At 41.2% G+C, this 11,998-nt stretch overlaps 1 protein-coding gene across 1 annotated transcript in view; it reads left to right on the plus strand.

The window, feature by feature from the left end:
- POC5 (POC5 centriolar protein) overlaps positions 1 to 11,998 on the plus strand; it is a 59,042-nt gene that overhangs the window by 22,238 nt on the left and 24,806 nt on the right. Inside the window, exons 3-4 of the mRNA XM_006038198.3 lie at positions 292 to 481; positions 11,437 to 11,621. Of these exons, the coding sequence (XP_006038260.1) occupies positions 292 to 481; positions 11,437 to 11,621 (375 nt within the window). The remainder of the gene's footprint in view (positions 1 to 291; positions 482 to 11,436; positions 11,622 to 11,998) is intronic.

Genomic DNA, 11,998 nt, shown 5'->3' on the forward strand with positions numbered 1-11,998 from the left:
TACTTCGACCAAAACCGCTAGGTGCATGCACTGTGTAGTCATTGTAATGCATTAACTAGTATGCTGTATACTTTCTAGAATGGGAAATAAGAGACATTAACTCTCCCTTTTAAATGGTAGGGAAACAGTTGACCCATTAAAAATGTAAGGTAAATAATTTTTGTTTCTGTCGTGATATAAAGCACTCATTTAAGTTATATCAAATAAAGCTAGTTTCAGTCCTTGCTTCTTGCACTTTGGTTTAAAAACCATGACAGTGGCTTTATATTATTTATCACCTTATTGTGACAGGATGAATATGAAGAGCTGCTTCGTTATGCTGTTGTGACTCCAAAGTTTGAACAGTGTGTTCTGCGGCAGTCTGAACCTGCTTCAGAACTGACAGCAGATGGCAGGTTTTCAAGCTTACTGGATGAAGTCACTCACCATAAGACTCCAGCTAAAGAGAGAGGGGAAGAGTCTGTGTGCCAGATGGATGAAGGTATATTTAAAAGTCTTCTGATTAATTTTAAAGACAATAATACATAGCTCCTAGATAACATGTTTGGCTTAAGAGCCAGGAGAGAAAGAGAATGAATGACTGGATATGTACATGATTTAACATTTTATTTTATAAATAACTCAGATGATATTTATATTCTGAAAATTCTCTTTATACACTAACTATTGCATAAAGTGTGAAAGGAAAATTTAAGGTGATTGGTATAAAAAATCAGAGACAGAGCACTCTGTGTAGTCTCATTTTAAAGCACACCTCATAGTAATTTAGTCATGACAGTTACTTTTGCCCATATCTGTTTTATCAGGACAGCCCTTTATATACTCACTTTGCAATAGCTATTATAATAAAAAGATTGACTTGAAAAAGGATTTTGTAGAGAGATGACTACCACTTCTGTGTCACTTTAAAAAATATGCTGCATTTGTAGCCATTCTTTTAGCTCAGTAACTCAGTTCTGGAGTAACTGAAAATAGTTTTAACTACCGGTTTGGTCTTTAGGGCTAGGGACATAAATTATACATAAACCAGTATAAGTGATTGGAAACCCGGTTCAAATCTGTAATACAGCAGAAGTTTAGTGCACATAAACCACTTTCAAAATGGCCAAAACCAGTTTAAGACAAGCCCAGATGGATATAGTATCAGGCTTAACTGATTTAAGTTAAATCAATTTATTGAACTTCAGTCCCAGATCCTCTCCAGATTCAAGTTAACTGACAGTTCCCCAGCATCCCAGGATGCTTTGTACCTACCCTGCAAACAGCCCCTTGTGGAGCAGGTGGGCTAGCCTTGGCCTAAGCTGTGTGCTCCAGCTGAGCAGGAAGGCATGCTCTAGTGCCCTGTGGCTTCTGACCTGGGCCACTGCAGGCTGTATTTCCAGAATCAAAAGTGAATGTCTGCTCACTTGCTTATTGGTTCAATCTATGCATCTTTGACTATCCTGCAAAGACTGAATAAATTCTGAATCAGGCTTTTTGACTCTGTGTACTTACCCCAGGATTCTATAAGCTAGTTTCTTGTGATGCATCAAAAACTCATAAGGGAGTAACAGTGAAACTGGTGATTATTTAATTACCTGCTTTATCACAGACAACTTTTCATCTCTAGGAAATTTTATTTGCCTAGCATTTTTTTACTAAAGCGAAATTAATATTTGCTTATCTGTATCATTTTTTAAAATTCAGTGAGCTTTAATTAGGTGGAGCTTATTCTGGTTGTTTGTATTCAGAAGAGTGCCATTACATGATATTGATCCAGTGCATAGCTATGCTTTTTTGTCTACTTAATTTCTACTGTATTTTATTCTACAACCTCCTACTCGTAAGGAAATTTTGGATTGAATTTCAGTTCCCATTTGTTGAAGAAATGTCCCTGTTTTTGATAGAATTATGTGTCAAGGAACTTGTAAAACTCTCAAATTCTAAGGTAGTTGCTAGAGGCAATTCTTACTAAGTCAGAGAAGTTGCCCTTTAAAGCTAAAAAAGGAACAATCCTTATACTATACCAGGGGTTGGCAATGTTTTTGGGTAGAGTGCCAGAAACATCTACAACCTTGATTTGTAAGACGTTGATGTGCTGGGGTGGACAGCAAGGAAGCTGGGAGGGGCTGGATCCTTGTTGTGGCAATGCAGCTCTTCTCCACCGTCTGTCCCTAGGTGCACGTGCTCGCCATGGTGCCTAGGCTGCTCACAGCAGGTGGCAGGGAGGCTGCAAGCAGGTGCCCTGGGGTCTACAGAGCCTTGGCCTTGCGTGTTGCTGTCGACAGATGCATACACACCTCAAGGTGGACAACAGGGAAGGGGCCAGGGCTGTACTGCCACAACAAGGATTGGGCTCCTCTGGGCTCCCCCGCCATCCACCCCGAGGGCTGGTGTGCCAGGCAAAATACCTTTGTGTGCCACACTCTGGCACACGTGCTAGGTGTTGCCTACCCCTGTACTATACCATTGCATATTTTTACCTAGAAATCCCCATTCAGATGATACAAGTGCTAATCACCAAAAGTCTTGAGTCTAACTTCATAAAATAAGTCTCCTTGAATAAAATGTTCTGATTTATCTTGTGCTTATTCTTCAAAATCTTACAAATATAGATTTACTCAAGTAGCTTAATAATTTACTCTGCAACAAAAGTACTTGAGTATGTACCACTAACTGTAAATAAGGCAGCAAGTTCAGTTTGTTTGCTGATTGCTCTTATTTCTTTCCAACCCCTCAACAGGAAGATAAATAGGTTCCCTGTATCTGAAAAGGAAGGTGATGATCATTAAAGCTACCATATAAACCATAAATAAATACAAATAAGCTTATAGAAGTTTTGCCCAATTAAAAATAAATGCTTATTTGTGTTTTATATTTATAGTTTATATGGTAGCTTTAATGATCATCACCTTCATTTTCAGATACAGGGAACCTATTCATCTTCCTGTAGTAACAGTGAAATTTGGTGATTATTTTATTATCTGCTTTAGAAAATTGTTTTCTAAATGCCTATGTATCTGGGGCTTTTTTGGCGTGCTTATATTCCACATGACTAGACAAGAATATTTTAGCCGTTGTTTTCTTCCTTTGGTGAATATCACTGACCAAGTGCTATTGGCTCAGTACTAGGATTATCCTCATTATCAGTAAGAAACCTTTCCTCCTTTAACTCTCAGATTCAAACACAGTTTCTATCTCTTGAAAAAAGTATTCATGCTCCTCTTCTGCTTTGGAGTTTTGGGTAGGGTGGTTCACCACATTCTTTCAAAATGCAGTCCTCTGATGCTTTCTACCTTGATAAATTGCAACATGTTTGGGGGAATTTACAGAAGAACTTCATATCCTACCTGGTCATCTGCATGGTCCTTGTGTGGTCCTACTGCTTGGACGTATTTGGCATCCTGGAGTATACATCAGGTCAGGAGACCCAGATCCTCTGTGATAATGAAATGTCACCCTCACCGCAGGAATCTATCAGAGTATAACAGTGATCCTCCGATCTCTCTTGTAGTTGCCTACAGAAGCTCAAGTACAAGTTTCCCTCACTTTATGCTGTACATGTGTTCCTGGAAAATGGTGCCTAACTCAAATTCACATAAAGGGAACCCACTTTACAATGTAACAAATAGGAATACATTCCAAGATCTAGACTGTACTGACCCCCAGACCCATTTCTATCACTTTTACAAGATAGTTTTGGTACTCACCAACAGCAGACAGTACACACAAGCACAGGGTGGTGGTGAATGTTACCATAATGGGGATGGCAACTACATAAGCATATGTCACAGACAATGAGCAAGGAGCACAGATCCACATAAGAGACTGTATTTTGGTGTGCATCACTCCCACAATGCACCGCACAAAGCATCTGACTGCGGGCTTCCACCACACTGATTGCATAAGAGTGAATTTACCTTGCATATAACACATTTTTGGTATAAAAGGGTCATTGTATAAGAGCAAATTCACACGTACAGAACCTGTATAAAGTGAGGGAAGCATGTATAAGAGGAACTGCAAACTGAATACTTTCTTAAATTATTTGTCTGGAATATTTGCAGTGCCTGTGAATGAAAATCTGTTTTCCTGCGCAACCTTCTGGCAAACATTGGCATGAATACCAACAACTGGAGGGTGATGATAGAAATACTAAGTACCTTCTGTGGGATTTGAGTATTTCTATTTGTATCCGACCCTAAGGTCTCAGGTAGTTACTACTATGCAGGACAGAGTTGGCAAGCAAACTTCAAAATCCTGGAAAAGGAGCCAAACAACGAGATCTCTTTGGAAGGAAGAGCTATTTTTCAGCTAATCTTCAAGTTGGAGTAGCTAATTACCAAGATCACCTTTCAAAATCTGGCACAAAGCCACAGCTTTCCTCTGGACAGAGTCCTAGTGGACTCTAAATAAGAACTGAATGCACTGACCTGTGATTAACTAACAGTATGAACCTCCCTGAAAGCTGCTATTGATGCGTAGGGTGCTATAGCTGAGTCAGTGGCAACAGTAATTACTATGCATCATGCCTCCTGACTACAATGAATCGTGCAACAGAAATTCAATGCCAGATGATTCACAACCACTTCCAGGGGTTTCCTTTACAAGTGTATTTATGACACGTTGAAGGTTATTACAAGATTTCCCTTCACATCTCAAGGGGCAGTTATACTCTGAAATATGGTAAAAGGCATGATGTCCTTGGCAGTAACAGTTATTCAGGGTGATTCTAGAATGGTGTTCATGTATTCATGTTCCAAACAAAAATGTTAGAATGTGGATATAATTAGGGACCTACCCAAACTGCGGCAAGATGAAGGTATTTTCACGGGCCATTTGCTGCATGCGGAGCCAATTTCATGGTCTTTTCGCAGTCAGCTCCCCCTCGCTGCTGATTGGCCAAGGGGCCCCAGCAACCCTGCTTTGTGCTGCTGATAGGCCAAGAGACTAATCACTCATCTTCAGACAGCAGCATTGCTGTAGCATTGCATCTGGCTTCTTAAAAGATGGCTCTGAAACCCTTTTGCTTTCCTGACTGGCGACTTCGCTGAGTCTACATTGCTAGCTGAGTCTACATTGCTAGCTTAGCCTGTCAGTAGCTCTCTCTCAAACCACATGCTCTATCACTGCAGGGGTCACAAGGTTTTTTTTGTATTCTGGTAAGCTTTGTTTTTCAGGCAATTTAAAATCATGGGAAACACCTTTTTTCACAGTGATCATGGAAACTGCAGTTTTTCACAGTTTCTGTGAAAATTGTGAAACTGCAATTTAAGGAGGTCCCTAGATATAACAAGCAAAGCCAGGTAGCTGTACACTGGCATTTTAAGAGCTGAAGTATAGACAAGCCAAAGCTCAATATTGCTGAGCTGATAATAGTAGGCTTTGAGCACCGTGATAGCTGGGATGGTCCAGGAAATGTATGTGACACAAGGGTTTTTTGTAGCCAATTCTTAGTCCAGTAAAAGATATCACAAAAAAAATCAAAACAAACAAAAAAAACCTTTTGCCACTTCTGATTTTCATGTTAGATAAGAGGTTTGTTTAGAGAAGATAGTCCTTAAGTGATTATTTAAATAGGTTCTCCTAAAATTATTAACTGTATTTAACATCCTATTAGGGGATCTCTGACATTTTTACTCCATTCTGCTCTGCTCTCGTTTGATCGTTACCTATTCAGTTAGGAAAATAAAATCTTCAAAGCAGGGATCCAGCATTTATTTTAATCTTCCGTAAAGCCTAATGCATACCTGTGCTGTATTCAGTATTAGCATAGGTCTATACTCAGACTGTAGTGCAGCGTGAAGATACTGGTGGGAGCTCTGAACTGACTGCAGGCTAATTTACCTTGCTTCTTGGCAGGATAAATTAGTCTGTGCTGAGCTCCCTTCTGCCCCAGATAGCTAAGGGACTGGTTTAAAGGTGTCCTGGGTATCTCTGCACTATGCTGAATTAATTCACCTAGGCTTGAAAATGAATACAGTTGGAATTGCTATTACTACATAATGTCTTCTAGAACACAGCCTGGTTTGTGGGGTATGGTTGCGGGGGGCAGGGGAGGTCACTGCTTTTTTAATAGTTTTGAGGCACATGGAAGAGAAGCACTCAAGGTGGACTCTGCCACCATGGCATAGTGTTTTTGTAGATTGCCAGTTACTAGTAACTTTCTCTTTGATGCAGTGAATCTAACGATAAACAATGTTTTTACTAAAAACTTTGTCAAGGAAAGAACAAAAACATATGCTGTTTAAATCTGATGTCCAGATGGTTTTCAAATTTAAAATCTAAATTGAATTTCCTGTTCTTTGTCATCAGCAGTTAATTAAATCTGAAAATTTATGAGATGGGAGTAATAAATTATGTGTAGCAGAGATGTAGAGTAGTGACTTGTCCAACAAAGTGGAGATGTCAGCTCTTTAGTTTCAGCACTCATTTTGACCTATTATGTTCCAGAGAAAATTTGTAAATGCCAGCTTCATAAATTAAAAACAATAGGTAGTCAACTGGATCTATGCTGCCAGAGTGCCTGTGAACATAAGACCTCCAGTACCTTCCTGTCCCACCTTTCTCTTTGCCTCCCACCAACACTCAGAGTCCTACACAGACATAATCTTCAAATTCCAGTAGGCAGACACATTTTTTTACATGGAGAAACATGGATGGGAGAGTAAATCCAATGCCTTTTATTAGACCAACTCAATTGAGTTGGTCTAATAAAAGATATCGGATTTACCCAAAGAACCTTGTCTGCTTATGTCCTTAGACCAACATGGCTACAACCCTGAAACATGGAAGATATTTAATCTCATTTATACTGGTATAAATTGGGAGTAAGGCAGTCTAACCTTTTGTTAACCTTGCACATCTGAACTCAGAACCCGGTGCAGAGATATTAAGTGCTCAACTAAACCCCTGAGCACAACCTGAGGTAAAGAGTGGTATGCAGGTGCACCATCTCAGGAGACTTGGAAGGAATTGCAACCTGGCTTTGCAGAGTCACATTCTTGTAGCTTGAAGAAATGAAGTGAGGTAATTTCAGCTCTGCCCACATGCTCATACAGAAATATTGGGTAGGGAGCCTTACTGTCCCCACCTATTCTTATCCCCTTTGTCAGGGATCCTAACATTCTTTCCTGTAACCTGACAACTTCCTTTACTGCCTTGGGTACCCTGAATACAGATTTCCTGGCTCCCAGCCCTATAGGTGGTCCATCAGAAAATGTCATGGATCAAGTGAACACAGGATTCAAGACAAATGTTACTAGTAATTCCATCCTCTATCCCTTTGTATATCCTGGGTGCCTTATTTGGGGGGGGGAGTGTTCTGCTTTTTTTCCCCTGCAGTTGCCATGTGAATGGATCTTTGAGCTGTTAATAGTAACTTCCCCACCTCTAATAAGAAACGATTAGCATTAACTATTTGACGTATTTACTCAAATACAAGAGGAGGTCCCCCCACCCCCCAGTCAGCGGGAGGGGAAGCCCCTTGTCTTGTATTTGAAAATATGGAAACCTCATAAAATAAATTGCTTATCATTAAACTGATGCCAAAAGCAGCATGTGCTCAGCAATGGAAACCAACTATGAAGTTGATTTAAATGCAGCCAACACTGAGCATAACTATAAAACATGTGGCCCATATTGGAGAAGCATACTGATTTTTTTTTTTCTTTTTGCAAAATTATATATACAGTAAAAGCTCCGGTAACCGACACCTTACAAGCCAGCATGTTCTATTAACCGGCCTGCTGGCTTGTAAGGTAAAGCGAAACCAGAAGTGCCCACCATGGCACTTCTGGTTTCTCCGAGCCCCCATAGCTCGGGGCAAAGCAGCCTGCGCTGCCGAGCTCCCACGGCCCAGGGCATAGCAGGCTGCACGGGGCCTGCCTCCCTGTCCCTCAGGGCCCACAGGCGGGTTGGCAGTGCCACAGGAGGGTCGGCGATGCCGTGGGAGGGGCGGTGAAGCCCGGACACAGCGGGAGGAGCAGCAACCCGTACAGGCAAAGACACCTGTTCGGGCCTCTCAGTTAACCGGCATCTTTTGTTATCCGGCACCCTCCATTCCCCATGGGTGCCGGATAACAAAGCTTTTACTGTTTGTAATTCAAGTGAACCACAGCAGTCACAAAACAGGTTGGTAGAAGTATAGTTTATGTTTATATTTATATTTAAACTATACTTCTACCAACCTGTCTTGTGACTGCTGTGGTTCACTTGACAATCCAAAAACACCTTTACAGTTACACCACTCTGTCCTGTTACAAAAACCATGCCTGCATTCCACATGCCTTTCACTGTCACCTTTTAACCATCATAATTACACAAAGGACTACCTCAGTGTCCTTCCCCCACCCCTTCCCAACTTGTCCACCTATTTGCCCAGTCCTTTCACTTGTCATTGTATTCATCATAGTTTCCGTCATCACCCTTATCGGCAGCCCATCTGAACACAATATAAGGTAGTGCCCATTGCGCACAGTTCCCTTCAGCACCAACTCTATTTTTTTAAGCCATGGTGAGCCACTGCATTTCACATATTTCAACTTCCTCTTCACTCCCACAGCTGAACTGTTCCTTTCTTTCCCATTTCCATGATTCCTGTTTCTTCACCAGCCTTAAATGTCTTGCAATGTTTGCCTAATGAAACACCAAACAGTTCACCCAGAGTCCCTCTGTTGGCCCTTCTCTCAGCCTGTCACATCTGATTAGTGTGGTCCCGCCTTCTGTGAGGTGGAGGCAGACCAGGTTGCCTTGTGTGTGATCTGCATATAATTTTTTGGAGGATCCCAGAACCCATGACAAGGACACCCTGTTCCATTCACAAGGAAGGGGCTAATTAGCACATGGATCCTTTGGGGAGGGGGTACCTGGAGTGCGCATACATGCTGAGCTGTGGGGTCACCATGGTTTGAAATTCTATTGACTCTGCTGGGGCCCAGACCAACGAACCATATGGTAAATCATGAGCCTTTTGGTTTTGGACTAATATCATGCATATGTATGTGGGTCCGTGGAGGGCCTTATGGCTAAGGGCAAGCAAAACTTGGAGGCATCCAAACCCCAAGCCTCCGGGCTTGTGCCTGCACATAGGATGCCCACCAAAAGATTCTGGAAATATCTGTCAGCCCTGGTGGGGGTGGAGGATGTTTGACAGTTGTACGGCCACTTATGGTTCTGGACTGACTCATGGATTTGGACTTGATTTGACTGATTTGGCTTGGAACACAAAATATGTCTTTAATTAAAAAAATAGTTTGTGCTATATATGAGTAGGTACAAAGGTGCTGCTTAAAAGTGTGTTTATGGAGTACCTGTGCTAGAACTTGTAGCAGTTTCCAAAGTAAAATATATCACTTCTGGATGAACTAAGTCTGTGAGTACTATATGCAAATTACCACAGGTATGTTTCTTTCAAGGTCAGTGTTTTCAGATTTGCTTCTCACTTCCATGTGCTCAGGGTGAGCCTACTGGGAGAGTCTGTCAGTAAGGAGGGGGAAGGAGCTGCAGGGGGAAGAAGGTGGGAGAGGCAAAGGACAGGGGGTCCACTTGACCCACCCCACTTATTTTCCCTGCTGTTGTAGTGGGAGGGGGACAAATTCAAAGCAAATCTCCAATAATTAGATTCTGTACCTGGAAACTAGCAAATTTGTAAATTTTCCACATATAAAATCCTAATTTTGGGGGGTTGTTTTATAGTCGAATAAATATGGTATTTCCCTCTAGTGTATGTTTCTTTTTACCTATGTGCTATATCATCAGACATTTTTACATGTACATTTTGTGGTAGCAAAAATTCTCTTAGTAAACAGCATGTGTAGAATCTAGATGATATCCTCCAGTCTTCACATCTCAACTTGTACCAAGCTGTAACATGAGACATCATGTTGCTTATACTCATAGCTACATAACAGTTCAATACTAAATATTTGAGGCTTCCCCTTGCTTGTTTATAAAAATGACTTTTTTTTAACAAAGTTGATCTCAGATGTAATGCTAATATAGCAGAAATCTGCTAGTGGATAGGCTTTCAGAATTCCCTAAACCTTTGTCCAGCTTCCCAACATCCACTTTAGTGATCTGTTCCATTTTTCATTTGCTCTTTATGAAAAATATTTTTTATTTTCCTGAATTGGATAAAGTCTGATCCTATTTCATACCCTGTTCATGCCCTCATCCCTTTGAATTAAATATGTATTTGTATTACAGTGGCACCAAGTGTGTGTGAGGCAGGCTCTGTTGTGTTAGACACTGACCAAAACAGTCAAGAGCCTGCCTCAAGAACTTTCAAGTTTTAAATAGACAAGCAAATCAAAGACTGAGAAAATAGTATATTTGCATCATTTCACAGATGAAGAACTAACACAGAGAAAATCAAATCTGTTTGCTATTTATTGTGGTTTATGTGTAGAAATGAACTTGGAGGAATAGAAAGGCATTACAAACATGCAAGACAAGGTGCCTGTCACGAGGAGGTTATAATGCAAGTGAGGTAGATCTGAAACCTGGGAAACGATACAGAAAATGCTGAGTGAAGTGTATATAGAACTCCGTTTAAGATAACTTTTTATGTGACTTTCAACAACTGGAGGTTTTGTTTTTTTGTAAAAAGTTTTTCAAGGCTACCAAATGTGCTTAATATATAAACACTATTGTTGGACCTATATGCAACCTTGAAAGCTTCTGACTTTCAAGGGAACAATATTTTGACTTTGGAAGCATAGTTCATTCCTTCTAGAAGCAAAGTTGAATGCTGTTTTTTAAAACGCTTGTCCCTTCAAGGGTTTTGGGTTGTTTCTAGTCACTCAGCAGAGACTCCCTATGCCTGAAGAAGGGTAGCGATTGCACCTGAAAACTTGCAAAGAACTTTTTTTCCAACTACTCAGTTGGCCTAATAAAAGATATCACATCAACTCAAAGAACCTTGCCTGCCTACATCCCTTCAAGGAGAGGCATAACAAGGAGGGTTTGCACCCTTGACAAAGGTTGCAGGCAAGAGAGCAGGGGTGAGGGAAGGGTGCAGGAGTCACTTAGGCTGAGAACTTCAAAATAGCCCCTGGCTATGCTGTTGCTGCTGCCACCACTATATACTATGCCCACCTCACCTCTTGCTCCTAGAGCAGCAGCAGCAGGGTGTCTATGCACAGGTTGCTGCTGCTGTAAGAGCAATGCCATGGGGCTGTCTTTGCTGTTGGGGGGATAGACTTTCCAGGAATGGGGCAAAATTCTGGCACCCCTTCTAAGTTGGTGTCCTCCTGACCCTAGTTACACTACTGCCTTCAAAGCATCCATTTGGGTTTATATGCACAGGAAAAGGAGGCTGCTGGCAACATGGGTCTTTTGTGTGCCCGACTTCTGACTTGTATCCTTAATGTATGAGTTAGGTCCTTCAGAGAATCAGCTTTTATTTGTTTTGTCCTGTTTGTTTGTTTTTGTTTTGTTTTTTAATTTTAACACCAGTGAAGGAATCTTCCCAGGCAGACATGGAAGGACTTTGTGCAGTTCATTCAGGAGAGATTTCTTCACCAGGGTCCTCATCTACTCCAAGAGAGATCAGTGAAACTGCAGTGACAGAATTAACTGTTCCAGATGAAAAAGTGACTCAGATAGAAAGCATCCTTGATCTCTGGAGTGGAAGTCTTAAGGTATCAAATTTGTGCTAAATTAATCCTCATAAGTGAAGTGGGTGTCTGTTTATAGATGTGGAATTAGTAAAGTTACAGGGGAAAACGTAATATGAATACACTGGGAAACTGGTACTCTTTTTTTTCTGAGGATGTAGGCCCCTATAAGGTAGGTCTCACATGTGTGAACTTGGAATGTTCTAAAGTGTCTTGTCCATCAGGACTATGCATTAGGGCTGTGCGAAGTTTCAGTTGGTGATTCGATTCAAAGGAGATTTGGCCTGGTTTGGTGGACGAATCTCCGAATCTGAATCAAATCAGGGGACCAATTTAAAGGTCCGAATTGATTCAAAGCTCTCCAAATCTTCAAAAAGATTTCAATCCCTGACCCCCTCCCT

The sequence above is a fragment of the Alligator sinensis genome, unplaced genomic scaffold (assembly GCF_000455745.1).
Source record: "Alligator sinensis unplaced genomic scaffold, ASM45574v1 scaffold1792_1, whole genome shotgun sequence".
NCBI classification, from domain to species: Eukaryota; Metazoa; Chordata; order Crocodylia; family Alligatoridae; genus Alligator; species Alligator sinensis.